The sequence below is a fragment of the Limulus polyphemus genome, unplaced genomic scaffold (genome assembly GCF_000517525.1).
Source record: "Limulus polyphemus unplaced genomic scaffold, Limulus_polyphemus-2.1.2 Scaffold2551, whole genome shotgun sequence".
NCBI lineage: Eukaryota > Metazoa > Arthropoda > Merostomata > Xiphosura > Limulidae > Limulus > Limulus polyphemus.
In genome coordinates, this window is record NW_013668161.1 from 55,831 (window position 1) to 77,858 (window position 22,028).

General features: G+C 35.3%; 1 protein-coding gene across 3 annotated transcripts in view; it reads right to left on the reverse strand.

Annotated features, from left to right (window-relative positions):
* Positions 1 to 22,028, reverse strand: part of LOC106467276 (protein OSCP1-like) — a 102,242-nt gene that overhangs the window by 50,295 nt on the left and 29,919 nt on the right. For all 3 annotated transcript variants that reach the window (XM_022395418.1, XM_022395420.1, XM_022395419.1), the window contains exons 5-6: positions 16,366 to 16,469; positions 305 to 433 (exon numbers count right to left, since the gene is read on the reverse strand). In XM_022395418.1, the coding sequence (XP_022251126.1) occupies positions 305 to 433; positions 16,366 to 16,469 (233 nt within the window). The remainder of the gene's footprint in view (positions 1 to 304; positions 434 to 16,365; positions 16,470 to 22,028) is intronic.

Below are 22,028 nucleotides of genomic sequence, written 5' to 3' on the forward strand. Positions count from 1 at the left end.
ATGATATGTAAATTAAAAATTGTTATTTTACGGTGATAATCTTGTTTTCTTGTGCCCAATAATGCATAATTTCATTTGATAAACACGTTTAGATTGAATGGTAATTTATAACCAGTCACAAGAACGTCGAATCTGAATCACTTGAAAAAAACACGGGGATGCTTAACTTTTTTCCAGGTGTATATATGAGAATGAATACAAATTTCTTTGTTATTTGATTATGAGTAAAGTATGAAAATTCAATAAATTTAAATAAAAAGTTCAACTCTTGTTATATAACTTTGAAAATTAAGATATTACTTACATGCTTGTTCCTAAAGAAGTTCCATGGTTTTCTCCAAGCTCTAATGAACCTGGTGCCAATGCTGGTGTATAATCACAGTCACAAAGAAAGCCTATTTCTGAAAGCAAGTTTCCATTTGGACCATATTCCCTGGAGAGTACAGAAAATACATCTTTACAAGTAATTTTTTTATAAACTTAAATAATAACTTTATTAATCAGTAACCTAGGACAAACTTCAATTATTATCTCTTTCACAAACTGGAAAAGAAAGTAATTTTCTTATGATTGCCTTTTCATATCTATTGTTTGAAAATAAAACACTAGCATTCACACGAAATATTTCTCAATGGTTTGTTGTCATTTTTTATCCTCAAGAACATGACAAATCTAACTATATAATAATTGTTTTTAAGTTAACTCTTTTTGCTACAACTATTCACAAAATAAAAATAATTATATTTTTACTTATGTTATGTACATCTAAAAAACAAATGTTTGGTTTCTCAATGACCCATTTTATATTTTCTCTGAGGGATTTTAATATTTCTAAATGTTAATAACAATTGATTTCTAAGAACAGGAAATAATACTGTTTCCTATGGACTCATAAGACAATATCAAAATGAAACTGTAGTTTATAATCATGGCTTAGTCTTACAAGAAACAACAACAACATAAAATGTTGAATGTTTTGCTAAGTTCAAACACAGCAATGTCATCGTGAAATTGTTAATCACTCATTTTGTATTAATTTTTGCAGAATATTCATATCTCAGTAACAAACAGTATAACAGTAAAAAGTAAATAAAAGCAATTAATCTTTAAAAACTTTTACTATGAAAAACTATGTAGAGATGGGCTGGGAAGAAAATGGCCGATGCATGTGTATTGCTCATCGATATCTCAAATCTCTCTTACAACAATCTAAGAGACATTTATAAACACCTAACTTAGGTTTCCAAGGTTTTTAAAAGCTACTAAGAACTTAGTGATGTTTAACCAAAAAAACATCACTAAGGTAGAGAATCAGTGAGTAGCATAACAGATGATTATTCTGATTCTGGCATCAGAAGGGCTAACTTGTCAATGTGTGAAGTTGTAGCAATGATTTATGCACCAAAATGCTACATTTTAACTTGGGAAGTGCAGAAGCAGTATAGTATTTCATTTACTTGAATATATATATATATATATAAATATATAGATTAAAACAGATAATGCACTACTTTGGGCACATAACTAGATTTGGGGGTAGGTTGGTAGAGATCCTGATGAATAATAAAATTAAATCGGGTATATGCACACCCCATACTTGGTATTGCTGGTGTACAAAAATATAGTTAATAAAAAAAGAAACAAACATGTATAATAAATTTTTTCTAAATTTTATAAAGACAACTAGGGATTGATATATATATGTAACCTAGTTAGTTATGATAATATACAAAGTTTTAAAGCCACAAAAAAATATTGAAACAAGAAAGTCAAAACTACAAAAACTAAGTTATTTGAAATTTAAAACCTTTCATCCATACTTTAGCTCACACTAACATAATTACAATGATTTGCCAAAGTAGGGATATATTTTTTTGATTTTAAGTAACTAACTTTTTGTAGTTTTGACTTTCATTTTATCACTAAGCACGGAAGTGCTTAGTATATAGTAAGGATGGGCTGGGTAAAAAATGGCTAACACATGTTATGTATTGCTCATCATAGTCTGAAATCTCACTTATAACAATCTATGAGTCTCTCATAAACACCCAACTTCAGTTTTTGAGGTTTTCAAAAGCTCGCATCAGAAGGGCTAGCTCACCAATGGTTAAAGTTGTTGCAATAGTTTACACACTAAAATGCTGGATTTTAACTTGGAAAGTGCAGAAGCAGTATAGAATTTCACTAACTTCAATACATGATGTACATCAAGACAACTCATCATGCCAAGCTAAAACTGCTGCCTTCAGAGTGACTGCCATTTATTATAAAATATTCCTTGGTATTATTCAAATAAAAGAGGGGAAACAATACAAAAATTTGAAAAAAAAATAAGGATGATAAAGGATGGCAATGCCAAAAAATATAAAAACAAGATAGGTATGAATACATAAAACCATAAAAAAATACCATCCCTACATAAGTAGCCACCGAGTCAATGTTACAATCTTACGTGAACTAGCCATTATAAGAATTTATAGCAGTATTATTCAGTTTAAATGCATTTTTTTCAAACCCGAAGTCATGCAAATGAAAGGAATTCAACATTTAGTTGTAGATAAAAGTTTTTCTTGGAAAGATTTGGCTAACTATGTAGGAATTTTTGTATGGTTTTATGTATTCATCTCTATCTTGTTTCTGTACTTTTTTGGCATTTCCATACCTACATCATCCTTATTTTTTTCAATTCTTTTTTATTACCTGTATACATATATCCATCATACATAGATACATATATGTGTTTTACTAGTCTAGTATGTAAATGTTTACTAGTATGTATATTTTTATCCAAAATATCAAAATGGTTATAAGCACAGCTGATTGTTTGCTAGTGGTTTCAACTAAAAAAAAGTTTAAGATCAACAAATCTATGACTAGAAACACCGTTACTTACTGATCTGAAACTATGTATCAATAAGCTAGTAATCACATTGAGTGAAACATGTTTTTCAATCCTCATATCATAATATCAGAATAGAAAACAAAATATGCATTGGTCAAATGTCATTGATGCTCAAAGTAAGGAATATTCTAGTACATATGAATAAAAGTAGGACATAAAAATTAGTAATTTCATTCCTGGTACAGTTAATAGGGCTAGCTGGCACTGGACTAAGTTGGTTGGTCCCTGCATATTATTAAAACTAACTCAAATATAAGAACTGAAAGTAACAGGACAATTGTTTTTTATTTATAACTTACAAAAAACAAACTCACACAATGCAGGAATTGTTCCTCTTTACCTAAAATGCATGTATCTTAAGTCTACTATTTAGTTTTATGATCCACAGGAAACAGAGAATAAGTTTCCTAAGTTGTAATAAGTAATGGCTTTGAAAATAAAAGTACTAGTCTTACAGCTCCTGTAATATATGTGAAATTACTGAATTTCCAACTTTATATTCTTGTGCACAAAAGTGTAAAATTGGAAATTCAGTAATTTCACACATATTACAGGAGCTGTCAGACTAGTATTTATACATTATAGTAATATGAGATAAAGTCACTTTACAAGGTTTAAGAATTCTGCACGATACTTTTATGCCTCTTTTTTGTTAACAGCAAATTGTTAAATTTCAGGATTCATACAGTTCCTTTGAAATGCAATTCAATCCAGTTTCCAGGAGTTTTCAAGGTCATTTATGACACATGAAGAGATTAAATGTCCTGGAGAATGAAATCTTATTCCATTTTAGTTTTGTCCTGGTAATTTCTATCATACATGGTGATGAAAGATGTTTATTAATAAAACTTGTCCTAATATGCACTGTTATAAGACATGATATTGAAAAAAAGATTAGTAGCACAAGGTTACTATTTTTTATTTTAAAGTTGTTTTAGAAAGTTATCTACATATAGCTACTGACACAGGAGAGATTGTCAACCAAACCTCGCATATATCATTAGGGCCACTTGGGGAGTGACACAGTGGGTAGCAATTTAATATGAACCCCCCCAGGGACCCCAATGTCAAAACATTCTGCTTTACTGTTACTTATCTACATGAAAGAAGCATAATTATTGCAATCATTTCATAAATCTGCATATCTGTAATGTAACTTTATAAATATTTTATGCCTCTTCCATGATATATTTTTTCACAAATCTCTCCATGAAACTCTTGATGCCACACTTCAAATCATCACATATGAAAAGTAACATGTGCTTAACTAATTAATTCAAAAAGTTACTTGCTTTGACTCAGTCAGGAATAATGCAATTTTTACAGTTCCAAAGCAAGTTCCTTTCATTTCCTTTGCCATGCCAAAGAACTTTGTTTTGGAGTAAGGAATTCTCTTTGTCTTTGCTCATTTTAAACAGTCATGGATCTTGGACTCAAAATGCAGCAACCTCTATTCTATAAACATTTTGCAGCCAATGGTGTTGGTATAACTTAATGTAGAATAATTCACTATTTGTAACTTTTGTGTAATTTGGACTCTTGGAAAAAGTTTCTGAATATCCCATTGTATTATTACCATTTCACCTTTAAAAGCATCATAAGTTACATAAAGTTCAAAACTACTTTATGTATCAAAGCTTCATTAAAATCAATGTGGATTTGATCCTAGAGAAAGATATAAATTTTCCAATTAACATTTGGGCCAACTATTGCTAGGTGTAGAAAATTATGAATACAGAATTTTTCTTGTATGCAAGAAATGTGGGAAGACTGTTTCAGTCCCATCTAAAGTGTCTAGTAATCACTTACTAATCACAAATAACACAAAGTTATCCTGTTTGTTGCTATTATCAGATAGTAATATCCTTAAATGAAGAGCCAGACAGAAGTAAGCAACAGAGGCACATTTATGCTTCCCTAAGGGTACAAAATGCAACAAAATATTAGAAGGCTACAATTCTGTGTGTATGTGGTGGTTTGTTCAGAGATGGTATTAAAAGATTCTTTTCAAAACGAACTTATAAATTAAGTAATGTTGTGCATTCAATCATACTGTTGTTTTTGTACAGTAACTTAAATTTACAAGATTTTTCAAAGCTTTAGAATCAAAATATTTTCAGGTATTTCAAATAAGTAAATATAAAAAAAATTCCCTTGATTTGTTTCTTAGGTGTATAAAGGATTGTATGTTTGTTTTCTATGTCTTAAAAAGAGACAAACTTTGCCCCTGTAGAGGAAGTTGTATAATTTTGGTTCTTAAATCATAATGTGTGTGTGTTGTGAGTGAAGGGGAATTTATTTCCTGTTGGAAAGATTTAAAATTTCATATTTTCCAGAAAGACTATAAATGGGTTATATTCTCTAAGACACAAGCATGTATTTGCTTTAATAAATGCAAGTGTAAATATGCAAGAAAATTCAAAATTTTAGTGAGGCTAAAGTCAGAGTAAACCAATTAATTTCTACACCTATGTGCTTCTCAAGAGAAAAGCCCAGCAACAGGAATCTAGAAACTTAGCTTAGAAAATGTGACAATTATGTCACATGATCTGTAACTACAATGGTAATCTGTGACCTTAGGAACCCAAATTATTTATACCCTCGAATATTCATTTACATTTAGAATACGCTATCCATATGAGTTGCCGAACCCAGCCAGTAAGGGTAATAGTAGATAAGTCCCAAGAAACAGAGGGATTCCAAGAAATAAATAGGTGGGAATGGGGTCCACGAAATGATGCAATATGAAACACATAACAATGCAGGGAACATGACACCTTAGGATTCCAATGGACAAACAAACAGTGACATGAACCCTGAAACCCTTCAGTGCCCACAACAGAACATTGAAGAGCCTGAACTAGGCATAAAAAACAACTTGAATCCATGCTTTCATAAAATGGAAAATGGAGGGAAGATGAATAGGAGAGAAAGCCTTATACCCTTCTCTAGCCGCTGAAGTTTTTGGAAGAAAGGATCTATTGGGATACAACAGAGCATATAAGTGGAATGGTAAAGAGACCAGTGAACATGAATCTCAAATGAAAACCCAATCCTATCCAGGCTGAGAGCATCTATGCCAAAGTCAAAGGATGAAGGACAGAACCCCAGAATGATGGGAGCTGGGCATTCCAGTGAGTGGTGAAAGCAATGAACTGAGGCATCCTGAGACAAGAGCAGATCCAACAAAAAAACTTGTGGATGAAGCATCCATTCTATGGGAAGAATTCCATTGGGATGAGATAACTAATCAGCCACTAAATTTATAACCTGGAACATGACAAGCAAGGAAAACACTCTGATGATTGTGGACCCAAAAGAGAAGATCCAATGTCTGAAAACAAAGAGACCTGGAGTGAGTGCCCCTTGCTTGGAAATGCAAGAGACCACCATGGAATTGTTCAAGTGAAGCATTATCACCTTCCCTTGCAATAATCCAAGACCCTGAGTTATAGCTCGTCGAACTGCTACGAGCTCTAAAAGAGTGATGTGGAGAGAATATTCCTCTTCTGTCCAGAGGCCCTTGAATCCATATCCCCTACACAAGCTCCTCATCCCTAGAGAGATGCATCCATGAGAAGATGCATCTCAGTGTGTGGGGGGCAGAGAGGGACATCTACAGTTGTATTGACCCTGTACAACTATAAGCTAAGATCAAGTGGCTGGGAGCTGATAGGGTCACCAGATAATCCAGGGCATCCTTGTAAATGTTCCAATGGGTCCGTAATGACCACTGAAGGGAATCATGTAGGCCTAACCCAAAGGAATGAGTGATTCCAAGGATGTCCATATCCCCAAAAGAGAACAAACCACACATGCCAGTGGAGAAGGAGATGACAGTATTAGAAGAACAGCGCATGAATTGAAAGATACCCCTAAATGGACGAGGTACTGTGTGGGAGTAGGAACAGACTTCTCCATATGAATGAGAAACTCGGCTCTCGTGCCTTCGGATAAATGAGCTCGAGTATGAAGCTCTGCTAAGTAGCAGGAAGGAGCGAAGTACTGCGTCTGAGTAGTAATAGACATCTCTATTTGGATGAGAAACTCAGCTCTCACAGCTTTGGACAAAAGAGCTCGAGAGGGAAGCTCTCCCAAGTGGTAGAAAGGAGTGAAAAGAATACAGTCATCCACGTAATGGTGAATGCTCATTGAGTGAAGATGATGTGAAAAGAATCTGACTATCTGGCAAAAGATGTAAGGGATGCATGAGAGGCTGAATGGTAGAGCATGAAGCTGAAAACCTGTCTCTCGAGAACAAATGGGAGATACTAACATGAAGACTCCACAATTTAAATATGAAGATAGGCACTGGTAACACTGATTTTGTCATCCATAGACCAGATGCAAAGTGTCACTGGAGGGAAAGAAATAATTCCATGGCAAATTAATAAGGCTGAAGGAAATGATTGAGATAAAAAAAGTTGATGACAGGTTGCCAATTGCCTGTTTTCTTTGTTAATATAAACAAATGGGAATAAAAACCCTTGAGGGAGTAGCTGACACACTCTATGGCCTCTTTGAACAGAAGATCCTGGATGTACGATGATCCTTGGGGAGGGGAAAGACAATTGTTATGAGAGACAATGGAGGAGGAGAAATGTAATGAAGGACCACTCCTCTGGTAAGAACCTGAATAACCCACTGATCGGAGGCAAAGGTCTCCCATACAGACCTGAACCATCTGAGACTAGCCCCCACAGGAATGGACCCCATAGGACAGTCACCTATGCCATTGTCTGTGCTCCACAAGAACACAGAATGCCCGCTGATAAGTGTGGAATCTCCCTTGTGTGCCAATAAAAAATAGAGCCATTGCAGGAGGTCTGGAACCCCAAAAAGGAGATGCAGTAAACTGTCAATTAGAAGACTGAGAAAGGTGAGAAGCTAGTTCTATAGAAAAAAGTGGAAATGGGCCACATCTACCCGAGATTCTATGGAATCTGGAATACCTGCAAAAATCGAATGTCTGACAAAAGGAGCTTCTCCAAGACCTCTAAGGACTGAAGAAGGAAGCCAAACACACTCAAGCAAGGCATCACTCTCCAAAAGATCTGAACAACAAAACTGGCCAACAGACCAAGGAGAGAGCATAAGCTGATAAACTTATCAAAATAGAAGTCAACATCAGAAAGTCATTAAAGAACTTGTAATACAATTAAAGAGTAAATTGTCACACTTCAATAATAACTATGTAAAAAACATGAATGCAATAATTTAATTTCTAAGTACATAACACAAATTTTCCATTTTCCCATCAAAGTACTGAAAAAAAATCTACAACTGACTGCATTGTTGGGGGGCCCTTTATTTTGTTATATGTAAAATAATAAAAAAATTGCCATTTTAACTGAAAGTTCTAATTGTTATTACTTAAAAGATCTATTTATAGTTTATTTAGAATTCCCTGAAATAATTTGTCAAACCTGACTACCTTATAAAAACAATAATTATTTACAAGATACTCAATTTGTGTCAGAAACTGTAATGCAATAAAAAACAAATCAAAATTTGCCTTATGTACCACCTTTACATTTCATTGTTTAAGAAAGTATACACAGTAAAAAATAAAATTTACAGTATTCTATAAGGCCTTCACTTTAATGTAATTTGATATAGGCAGTGGCTTACAGTAAGTGATGAGTGTAGAAAATTGTTAGAGAAAGGCATTCTGGGATACTGCTTATATGCTGAATATCTTTGTAGCTAAATCTGTCTTTACTATTACTTTAATCTTTATGATTTGTATAAAAATTGTAGCAATAAAAAATAAATCATTTTATAAAATTAAAAAAATCTAGTGATTATAGGCCCAACCATTAGCTTTTTATCTGAATGGAAATGTTACAATTGATAAATGACAAAAATCAATCATGATGGCAGCATCTGGCGGGGTAACCTTTTCTGAAGAAAGCTTTTTGAATTGGTTGAGAATGAGGAATAAGACATATGACGTATAAACTCATTATTTTGTTTAATTATAATAATAATAAAAAAAGAATTGAAACATCTGTAAAATGCAAGATTAACATCTTCCTAGATTGAAAATGTATTTGCAATAATACATATCTCCGTTGACACTTATAGCTATCATTCGACCTCCAGGGTTTTTTCTTTGTCCTTCTAAGCATTGTTTAGATTTTTTCATAAAATAAAAATAAAAACTTGGCAGGTTTTTTGGTTTAGAATTTAACAACCCCTGAAGGGGGTTGAGATTTTTTTTTACTTGTTCCAGTGTTTTATACTCCACTCAATATTTATCTCGTGATACTCTCCACCTATGTGAGTGCGCTCTCTATCCTGATAGTGTATATAAGAACCTCATTCAGATAATTTTATCACTTTTTCGAGACTGACACCATCCCAGACTCTAACACTGACTCTTATAGTGGGAAGGAAGGATGGAAGAGGTATTACTGGAAATACATTTTCAATTTGGGAAAATGTTAACTTACAAAACATACTTACCTCCACTGACACTTATAGCTAGAATCCCACACTGAGAAGGAGGAGAGGCCTGTGAGAGTATTAACCATACAGAAAGCATCTGCATAGATCATGGGTGTGCCACAATAAGATTGGTACCCGAGTGGGATAACCACACTACAACCAGAATAGGTATGCTCTTCAGCCTCAACATAGTTCCTGTAACAAGGCTGGAATTGTACATGAGTGGTTATCACTATATGTCAGCCCCAACTAGACAGACAAGGTCCAACTACTCGGGGTTGGAATTAAAAGATCTTGGTCATTATATCTCATGTCAGTGGCTAGGGCAATTGGACCACAATGTTATATACATAGAAATACTTATGAGTGGATCCTAACCTGTAGCCATAGAGTGATGCATTCCAAACCACTGGAATCATGATGAGAAAGTAAGCAATGCTAAAATGGACAAACCCTCTCTTCCACCTGAATAAGAACAAAAGGCAACATCCCAGACATGGAATGATGGGATTGTGTATGGTGTACTAAACCAAAGGAAACAGAACTCATCTGATATGGAATTATGAACATTCATCCTCACTCCCCAATCATGTGAACAAGATACATTCCACTTGCCCCCATAATTATTTGGAGGACATGGAACAACTGTGTTCAACCAAGGACCTAGAATGGGACCATTCAGCATTTGGAATTATGAAGAGATAGTGGATCCTCTCTCATGAGCAATGGACTGATTTTTTTTCATAAAATAAACAAATTAAAACTTGGTAAGTTTTTTTGGTTAAAAATTTAACAAGCCCCGAAGATTTTTTCTTGCTTGCTCCATTCTTTTATACTCCACTCAATTGCCCTTGGCGATATTTCTCTTGTAATACTCTCCCCCTAAATCAATGTGCTCTTTATCCTGGTACTGTACACCCAAAACGGATAGCAGAGCATCAAATCTAAACCAGTGCCACTCCTACAGATATCTGGGAAAAGCATCCAGGGACCCAACTTCTCCCTCTTCTCCAAGAGTGAAGGAATTCACTCTAATACTCTGAAGGAAACTGGTGGGTGTGGTAAGGACTGCCCTAGCTTCGCTAGTAGAACCTGGTGGGTGATGTGCATTGGAGCACCCTGAGGAACAGTGCTCTGGAAACAATGCAATAGGAGAGCCAAGTTCCCTAAATTTTTAAAAGCAAAATGATCAGCAGGGACAGGCAGGATCCTTTATGCTTGACTCAGGATAGTCCATGAATGGCAGTCCAGCATATTACAGTAATATCACCTGGGCAGTTCCTTGGTGGTCTTATGAAACACCTCATTTCTACAGAGCCTGTTGCAACCTACATAAATTATATTGAATTAGTGGTTGCTAGTGTGGAATCGGTTTGCTAAGCCTGGGAAACACTCACCACAGAGTGGGGTTCTGTGAAAATAAGGTAAGGGACCCTGAAAGGTAACAATGAAAATACTCACTCCTCTGTATAATCTAGCAGAAGTGATTAAGATAGCTCCAGGGAGTAGGCAAAAATATTCAGATGAAGAGACTACCAAAAACCGGCAATAATGTGATATAAAAGTATTGGGGGAGGTCCACATACAATGTCCTTCAGTGGGAAATTCAACTGGGCTACTAAGGACATAGAAATAAGACAAATCTGATGAGACATGACTTGCAGAAGATTCTTTGCCTTCAAAGAGAGCCCAGAATAAAAATTCATTGTTTAGCATTGCAAAAGGCTTTAGTACAGGGAATAAAACCTTCAAGACACTCACTGAACATGACAACGATTGAAATCTGATCAGTCATAGAAATGAGAAAGTGATCAGATGAATCAATAAAAAGAATTAATCCCCTTCACTGTAAGAGTGTCTTGGGTAAGAAGAACCAGTCTGAAGACAATGGTAGAATGATAAAGTGATCTGTGGACAAATAGTGCAAACAACTCCTATTGGCTACATCTGAAGTTTAGCTGCAACGAAAAATAAACCTTCAGGTAGAGGTGATACATGGCATATCAGGACACAAACAGGTGTAGAGAAAGGGCATGTAATGTAACCTTAGTATATCAGGTAGGTAACTGGAATGGTCATTTGGGAAAAGGACCCAAGTGACCTGGGGAATTTAGAAAGCACTAGGGACACAAAGAATATTTAGTTGCCAGTGTCGAACGTTAGTCAATAAGGCCTCCGTATACAAGGTGATTATGGAAGGTGCAAAATTTTTTATCAAAGAATCAGATCAAAAAATGAGTTATGGTTGGCACATCTGATCGAAGTGGATTCATCCTCCTCTCAAGACAACATTGCTGATATATGTGCTATTTCTACTGAGAAATGTCCATCATGACTAAGAAAAAAAGTGAGAAAGATACATGGCAATCTTTGAAATTAAACTCTTATGCCATATGAAAACTGCATAACCACTATGCCTAAAGCTGGAGCCTCTGGATAGCCAGGTGAATCCAGTCAAATCATGGCTGCCTCTACAGATATGGCCTAAGAAGAAGTGGAAGAGGTGGACACTTCTGAATGTACCGCAGAAGCAGAGATCAGGATGTAGATACCAATCAGGTGCTATCAGTAGACCCAGACAATGGGTTGAAACAAACCTAGTTAGTACCTTGGGTAACATATGAATAGGAGTGAGGGCCTAGAATAGTAATCATGTCCTGTTCTGATGGAATGCATCCACTGCCAAAGTCTGAAGATGAGGTAGTGGAGACCAAATTGCCAGAAGTTAGGTGTTCCAATGAGATGTCAACCCAAGAGGTTAACAGAGTTGCAAAATGAGAACCAGACCAACAGAACCTTGCGATGCAGCACCTATTCTGTTGAGAAAATCTGTTTGGGTTGAGAAAATCGACCTGCTAGTGCAGTCACCACCCGTGGAACATGGCAAACTAGTAGGGTGATATGACAGAATTGGTTCCAAGAAAGAAGGTCCAATATTTGAAATCAAGGTGCCCTGGACCAAGTGCCTCTTTGATGAGAAACACAATACACTACCATGGAAATGTCAGTTTAAAGCCTGACGATTTTCCACATAATAAGCCCAGACTATGAGGCATTACCTTTGGAAGAACAAGAAGGACTAAAACAACATGTAGGGAAGCCTCGTCATCCGTGTGTAGACCCTGGAATTCCTGACTGTTGGTACATGCACCCCATCCCTGAAGTGAGGACAAGGGGTTGATGTAGGAACCCATATCATAGTAGCATCCCAACTTAACAACCCTTGAAGATAGAAGATTGATCCTGACTAAGGAAAATGAGGAAACCAGGGATGAAGTGGGAGAAGGAGAGGCGAGTAAGAGTCGGGTTTCTTGTTCCATAGTGTGGAGCCAAATGTGAGTCAGCTGAACCTGACTTAGAGAAGAGATGAAAAATAAAATATCCAGAATGATGACATATAGAATTAGAGCAAGAATAAATGTCTCAGCTCTGAGAATGAAGCTTGCTTTGGTGGTTTCTGAAAGTAGAATCCGGGTGCGCTGTTCTGACAATAGATGAGATGGTGCCAGCAGTAACCAGTCATCTATGGAATGGTGTGTGCACAGAGCTATTGGATGGAGGTGATGATAAAAAAACTTGTATGATTCAGCAGAACTTATGAAAAGCCTGTGCTAGTTCAAACGTAAAAACCCTGAATTGCAGTGCCTGACCCTTGTGCACAAAAAATGACGATAACGGTGGGACACCACAACTATGACCTGTGCAGATAGGAGCTGAGTATGGCAAACTTGGACATCTACAATCCCAGTAAAATATGTCAAGATAGATTGAAGAACGAGTAACTTATGAAGCTTGGAGAATTGAGGCATTGATCTAGACAAAAAAGATCAATGATGGGACCCCAATCTCCTGTCCAACAACTAACAAGAATATAAAACCCGTAAGAGCTAGCATGACTCTCTCACTACCCCCAGACCAGCAAAACACTGATAGCCCTAGAATTAAGTTCCAATTCATGAGGATATGCAGGAGATGGAAATCCTACAGGTTGGGTGGATAATAGTAGTGAGGATCTGACTCAAGGACTTGTAGTGCTCCTGGATCCATGGGTAAGGGTACCTCATGTCCAGAAATACTTGGGAGTCTAGCCCAAAAGACCCTGAAGCCATACCATACAATAAACACCAATGCCTGGTGGCAACTTGACCGAACAGCAGAATCTGTGGATATAGACAGAATATATTCTGGGTACCAATGTGCCAAAAAGCTAATGCCAGGGGTTGGGACTGTCAAATAGGGGAAGAACTAAGAGCCCCTGTAGGAGCAAATGAAATTAGAGATGCTAATGACAACAGAAATATATGTAGAAGCCGAAAGTCAAACCAAAGGACATGTTAACAATGGTTTCAGCTCATCATCAACGAAGGTGGTGAACCTGAGATGCTTCCAACAAGTGTAATATCAGTAAAACAAAAGGTTACAGTAGAATTGTAAGTCCATAGACATACCCTGTCCCACCAGGGGCATTAATGTATTGAGGTGAACTAAAAACTCCACCATAGAGCCCCAAAATTCAAGGAGCAGATTGATTATGTGAGAGTCAGAATATGCTTTCACCTGGCGGTGGTAGGTTAAATCACGAAGTTCTGACAACCTTGTTGGATAAGGTGTAACTGTCCCTTCACTCAACTGATAAGTAAACCTCCCTACATGAACCACAATGTCTGTGGAAGGAGATACAGTTAACATTAGCTCCCAGGCTTTGCAGCCCTCAAGTAAGGTGCATGCTTAAAACCAACTGGGGAAAAACCAAAACATCACATGCTCAATGAACCAACTGAAGAAAACGAATCAAAGGCAGCTTATCCCAAAGTGACCTCCTTTTTGTTTAGTATTTCATTTAAAGACTGAGTTGATTAACATTGATTGGAACAACATTTAGTCAGGTAAGTTTGTTTTGTGAGAGTAAAGTAATGTTGGGCCATCTGCTATGTCCACTGTAGGAAGCAAACCCCAGATTCCAGCACTGCAAGCCCTGAAACTCACCACAGTCTACAGGAGGACTGAAAAGCCAACAGACAAAAAGAAGACACAGGAAAAAGTGAATATAAATTCTGTCTAGAATGTCAAGGATCACCCTCAATTGAAGCCTCAGAGCCTCCTGAAGGAACACCATGGAGCCGAATATATGTGCCCATCTCATTACGAATAAGTTCATTGATAGTTTCAACCGAGAGTGACTCCCCACCAATTGCGATGCTAGATATCAGAGGTGGGATAGGTGAGACCTGATTTGCTTCTGTGTCAGAAATAATAATCAGAGAATGCATACTGTAAACTGGTTGGCCAATTGAGTTTTTTTTCTTTTTTTAAGATTTGTCAAAATGTAATTGTATACAAATCAACTAGGCAATGCAAAAGTCACAATCAAGGATGGTAACTACTGCAGCAATTCTTTAGGAAAACCCGTGTCTAAACGGTTTGTTGAGAAAAAGTGATAAAATTATCTAAATGATGTGCTTATATATAGTACCAGGATAAAGGGCACATTGATTTAGGGGGAGAGTATTACAAGAGAAATATCGCCAAGGGCAATTGAGTGGAGTATAAAAGACTGGAGCAAGCAAGAAAAAATCTTTGGGGCTTGTTAAATTTTTAACCAAAAAACTTGCCAAGTTTTAATTTGTTTATTTTATGAAAAAATCAGACCATTGCTTAGATGGGCAAAGAAGAAACCCTGAAGGTCGAGTAATAGCTATAAGTGTCAGCGAAAGTAAGTATGTTTTGGAACAATGTTTGATTTTTTATATTTTACAAAGAGTTTCTGTTTAGGGTTAATTCAACTATATTCTGGGTTAGTACTAGTATTAGTAGCACTGTGCCACCAAATCCTCTGCTACTTATCACCAGTATATGCCAAATTGTATCCCTGTTATTTCTAATTCTAAGCACAACAGCAGGTCAGAAATAAACAAACCTATTGACTTGTCGAAGTTACCCAAAGGGAGTAAAAGAAAGATGACATTTAATCAGAATAGCTGTACCTCTATGTTTTAATTTAAATCTGAATGTTAAGTTTTTTGTATGAAATGTATGTGCTTCACTGTGCAAGGGATAAGATTTCAATGAGGTGGGTTTAGGCACCAAAGTGGCACATTTTTCTCACCCAACCATGTCTATCACAATTCACTATTTGAAGTGTTCTTTTGCTAACACATGCAAGTACTTCTGAAGTAATGAGATGATAAAAACAAAGATAAGCAGTTTTGTCACTAAAATTCACCATAATGTAACTTGTACAAGTGAACTTGACTATTATCATGTATAATGATAATGACTTGTTGATGTACATTATCATTATTCTTACTCACGTCTTTGTCTTGTTTAAACATGCTTTCTTCAGCTCTAGCAGCCACTTTCCCAATGCAGATTAAAGCAGCTAGCCAGTTTGGTTATGAGTCCAGCATTAATTTATTGGAGAATAAACTTTCTTTTCAATTGTTCACATATGCTTGCTTATTTTTCCTTTGTTGCCCATGTTTGATTTAATCTTTGCTTAACATTTCCTCAGCCTGTTACAAATAATGTGTACTTATAACTTTTTAATTTGCCTGAATATCATAATAAAATAAATTTCTTTTATTGCACAAAATCTCCAAACATAATGTTTCTGATGAAAAATATTTGAAAACACTGATACAAATCAGTAACAATGTATAGAAAAGGTTTCCAAAAGTATATGATGAAAAAAAAAGCAATCTGCAAAAAAGGTCATTTGTACCCTTTCAATGTTTTACAGAATCTGTCTTTAAAATGCTAGCGATCTCAAATATCTTTAAGATGATATTTTGAAAATGTACTGTGTGCCTTTTTGATTAATCCACCATAAATCCTACTGATCTCATGAAATGTAGAAATACTTTATGGGTTCTCAATCATGTAGTTACTTTATGTTTTCAAAAGTGTTTAGGGAAGATTCATAATGTCATTTTTTATAGTGAATTTTTCTACAATTATTTATCTACTACCTTGTAGAGATGTCAAGTACTGATATTCAAATGACCTATTCTTACCTAATGGTGCCAGGAACCTCTGCTCCCCTTGAAACTGGGCCATAAGTTGGTAAAACAAAGCGTCCACCGGAGGTCTGAGTACCATCTTTTAAAAATGCTGATACCTATAAACAATATTGTAGAATAAATGTTTTCTAAAACAGAGAGAAAACACAAAATTAACTTCTAATTTATAATAAACTCTGACTTTCAAACTAAATATTGTAGATTGAGAGAACCATCATAGCAGCAAATATATTGCTGTAATTAACAAAAGTTGTAATATTTTGCAGTTGCATCTCTTTTCTTGAGGTTATAAATGAGTGATCAATGGCCAAATATTATATTATCTTTGTGACATTATCATAGCTAATGCTATAACAATAAAACCAATCTTGAAAGATTTCATCCTCTTTTCTTTTTCATAACTTGATATTACAGATTTGTCTATGCGATTAAATAATTTATGAAAGCATATGTGTTATACACTTTGATAACTAGAAACCAAAGCTAAGATTTTCTTTAGCATAATGTTCTTAGAATATGAGTAGATGTCTTAAACAGCTTACACTCCAGATGCCTGATAAAAATTTTCAATTCTCATACATCTTTGATTGCTATGGTACATACTGTAATAATATGAATAGAAATATGTGTAAAATTAGATAACTCAGTTATTATATTACTTGATCATGTACCTTTAAACTGTTTTATTAAAGAAAGGTACACATTATTTCAAATATTTGAAAATTATTGGATAAGTTCTAAGCTTTTTATAGTTTGCCTAAGCACTTAAGGTTCAGTTTTAAGCTAACCCAAATATCATTAATCAATTAATTATTACTACTGTTGTTAAACTAAGAAATTTTAATCACATAATATTATATATTTAGAATAGTACTCATGTGACAGATTTACTTTGTAGCTGTTTTCACACATTTGATTTATAAAAAAAAAAAGATTAATACCAGAAGGTAGGATGAGGGCTCCCAATCAAAAGGGGTGAACTACATGTGCAATGTATCAACTCCATGTGGTATGGAATGTGTAACAGGAGGCCACATCAACCATTAAGGTAACAGATCAACTCAAGTGTATGTGTAACGAATAGTAGGAGGCCACTTCAACCAGTTCAGTGACAGATCAACTCCACAGCAGTGTAAATAGTATAAGGATGCCACATCAGCTTGTAAAGTGACAGATCATCTCCAGTGGTTGTGGATATTGTTGAATATGTAAATATTATAAGGAGGCCATGTCATCCAGGAAGGTCATGGATCAACTCTTGTGATATTGTAAATAGTATAAGGAGGCCATGTCCACCAGCAAGGAAAGGATCAACTCCTGTGAAGGCCACATCGCATCTACACCAGCAGAACACCACCGCCCTACTCTCAACCACCCCAGTGGCTTGGAACTGGAAAGTGGCAAGAACTTCCATACTCCACTGAACGAAGGGGGTGAGAATGTGTTGGAGAGTCCAGAGAAATGTCAACACAGGAGACAGTGCAATGGGTGACCATGATAACCTATTTTGAAAAGGAAACCATACTGAGTTATTCACTCAAGGCAATGGCAAGGATGGGCAGCTAACCCCTTCTGCATTAACCATGTCGTCCATGGGTGTTACAGTCATATTTATGAAGCAACTATCATGAGGTAGATAACCTTTAGTGACCTTGTGGAACACCTCATCTCTATGGTAACATTGCAGAGCCATGGAAAAGAGAGCATGAGTAAACATGGCTTACAGTTAAAGAATACCTTGTCAGGCACCACTCACTACAGAGAGGAATCAATGTGAAAAAGAAGGAATAAAGAAAGGCCCCTGTAAAAGAGGAAGAGGAATAAAATTTACTAGTTAAAGTTGCAACAAAATCTGGGGACCAGCCACAGGTGGAAGACAAAACCTTAATGCAGAGAAAAGTGTGATGTGATGAAGAAAATGGGTAACGAACATACGGGGCATGGTCCACATTCCAGCTTGGAGAATCTCCAATAATGGACAACAAAGATGGGAAGTAAGGGAAAATGTGAGAATACAAATTTGATGGGAGGACACATGGAACAAGGTACGGAAGAAAGAAGGTAAAGAGGAGTAGGCTAAATGGACCAGAAGGCAGACCATATTTAAGGGCCCTATCTTTACTGATCACCATTATAGCCATTACATAAACTTTTACACTGGAATAGAGAAAATTACTTTCTAATGTACCCTAGAACACAGACTAAAATTAATTTCATGTTACTATTTTAATATCATTCACCACAAAGGTTTTCAATTAAAATTGAGATCTTTTGTTTGTAGTTTGTTTTCTGTTTTCAGTAGAAGATAGCACATCTGGAAAGCAAAGGTTTCATTGTGGGGTCCTTAAAGGGCTATTTTTCAGAAAGATATAACAGCAGTTGATAATGGTTAAGTCTTGCCAAACATGAGTGACCTAACAGAGACATACTTTCCTAGCTCAGAATATCAAGCAAAATGTGTTAAATCTCACAGAGCTACTAGTGAGATGATCATGCTGCTGACAAACTGGCATCAGCAGCTAATGTTCCTCTGAAGAAGTCTGGTGAATGCCAAAGCTCTAGGTTGTTTGACAGGTTTACTAATCATCACACTGGCATTTGAAGACTGACCAAATGTTGTTCCAGTACCTCTGATACATGATAGAGTGGGGCACAAACATGTCAGCATGCCCTCACAGTTGTTTAGATTGTCACCCAATACTAGCAACTGAACTAACCATGGATAAGTTAGCAGCTCAAGTAGCTGATACATTGAAGCAGGTTTACTGCTTTTGGACTTATGTACCTCTTGTTTGGTCTTCTGTTCTCCAGTTGTATACACAAATTAAAATTTAAGTGTTCAGTGTGGTATGATTGGAAACCATCTTAGTGTGGTACAGTTTAACTGGACCCTGGCAGAGTGGTTATTGCCTCATTAACATGCCCAACACAGGTGTGAATACTCTGCATAATGGATCTGTCTATCAATGGAATATAAGATCAAGGTAATAAATAATTTATGGTATAAAAGCACATGTATATTGCAAGGTTTATTAAAAATAGCGAAAATATGAATGGTCACCAATTATGAACAACTAATAAACAGGAAATAAAATACTTACTTAAACAATCTTCACATCTTGAGAATAGCGGTGCAATTTGTAATTGATGAAAATGACAACAAAATATGGCTAAACAAATTCATAGGAAATATAAAACTTGTTTAAACAGGAATATGACAGGTGACTACTAGTTGTCCCTAATTTTGAAGTGATAATTGTTGTTATAGTACAAAGCTACACAATGGGATCTTTGTGTTCTGACCACCTCATGGAATCGTACCCTGGAATTTGGCACTGTAAGTCTGTAAACCTGAAGTGACAGATCCACTGCTAACTCTTGAGCTACTTTTATCAGACTAAATGCTGGGATTTGACCCTCACTCTTATAATATAGCCATGACTTCAAAAACAGAGCACAATTTTTATTTGGCAGTTAAGGATACTCGAACCACAGTAACTTAGCTTCAACAGCTTGAAATGCTAACAACTAGGCAACATTCAGCCTGACCCAAATGCATTTGTATCTTTAGCTGAATAATATTTTTAACCCCATTTAGTTTAGGAAAAAATAATATTATTAATTTTAAAGAACGAGTACTTAAAAACATAGCCTTATTATTTACAATCAGTAGTTTGGCCCAAACAAGACATGTCAAACAGGCTTTCAATTAACTTCTACAAACTTTACAAAAACAAGTTATTTTAGAAATGATGCAGAATTATCTTATTCTTAATGTATACATTCACATGTTTTGCCACGTCTGATCTCAAGCCACAATTAAAATGACATTACAATTATAACAGTTATGACTATAGTCATTGTACAACCAAACACTTTTGGTTATGTTGAGCTATTGAACATTATTATTTGTTAAAGGGCAAACAGTTAAATTATTTTAACAGTTTTTAGTGTTCATGTTAATGCACTTTTTACAATGTATATACACAATCTTTGACACTGGGATAGAGAAACTTACTTGCTAATGTACCCCAGGAACGGAAACTAAAATTAATTTCAGGTTGCTCTTTTGCTAATGCTAATTGTAACATGCTCGCTTCTCTTTTTAGGCTACATTCAAAGTGCAGAGCAATAAATACAGGGTTTATATTTATCTTTTAGGTTTTAATAACACCTCAGATGTATAATTTAGGCAGTGAAAATAATAATGGTTTACTATTCTTGAACAAAAGTCTTAATGAGCTAGACCTAAATCATGGCCTGGTGACTACTTTACAAATATCATTACAAGAAAAAAAAGAATCATAAAGATGATATATTAGTATAAAATTACCTCCCTCATTCATAATAAATGGTGCTTTTATAGACATTATTGTTTTTAGTGTAATATTTCTGAGTATACTTGAAAAGTATTGCTAATGTACTTTATCTGTCTAGGAAGTTATTGGATGATGTTTTGAGCTGCTAGCACAGATCCTCAACAAGACAACAAAGGCTTAAGATCTGCACTAGCAGCTTGAAACATCATCCACTAACTTCCTAGACAGATGCAGTCCATTAACAATGCCTTTCAAGTACTCTCCTCTATCCAACTCCTCAACCCCCCTTTTCAATGAACATACATATTTTTGCTAAAACATATTTTGGCAGAAATTATTTTTAAAGATGACCTGAATATTTCCTATTTGGTTAGTGAATTGCTAATATCAACCAGATAGGACAAAGTAACTGCCATTTTGATAAGGGTAATAATGTTTTTACTTTGAATAAATCATGACTGCAATTATAAGTAATTAAGTAGACAATTAGCCAATTTACTTATGCATGTTGTTTGAATAGGATAAACATAAAAATAATTTTCAATAAAGATTTCAGTCATCAGGCAAGCTTAACTAAGCTTATCTGATTTGATTTCATTTGATGAACATAGCAAAAAAATAAAACTCATATTTTTACAAACATTGCATCTAGAAAAAACATACTGTATTTATTAAAATTGTAGTTTCAAGAAAATAACAAAACAAGATACCTTTACTACACCATAAGCAGCCTCCAAACATATGACTTCTTTGTTTCATATTACATATATAGTTCTGTGTCCACCTAAACTACTTGAACCTGATGATGACAAAACTTCTCTAAACTGTACGTATGTTACTGTATTAAATTGATAATAAAGTTTTCTTTTTGTTACTCATTCAATCCATCTTTAGACTGTATAAGCTTACCTTATTTCCAATTATTTGATGTCTTCTCATTGAAGAACATTTCTGTAGCCTTCAAACAGATATAGTTTAACACACAAATACTTTCACAATTCACAAGCAAAAAGAACATTTACAGAAACTTAAACCTATATTTTTACTATACATGATAGTCTAATTATTGTTCTATCGATTTATCCAATCATATTTAAACTTTCTTTATAGATGTTTACAAAGCTGTGTTTCATTAATAAATTATCAAACCCGTGATGTGGCAACATAACACGGTTTCATGAAATAAAGGCCTGTACTTAAAATAAGGGAAACACTTGAATATCAAGATAACATATAATATATTTTCTAGTGAATGATTAGAACTAGCAAGTCTATTCAGAATACAAATATTATTATTATGATAACAAACAACACTAATTTTTACTTCATCATGCCAGT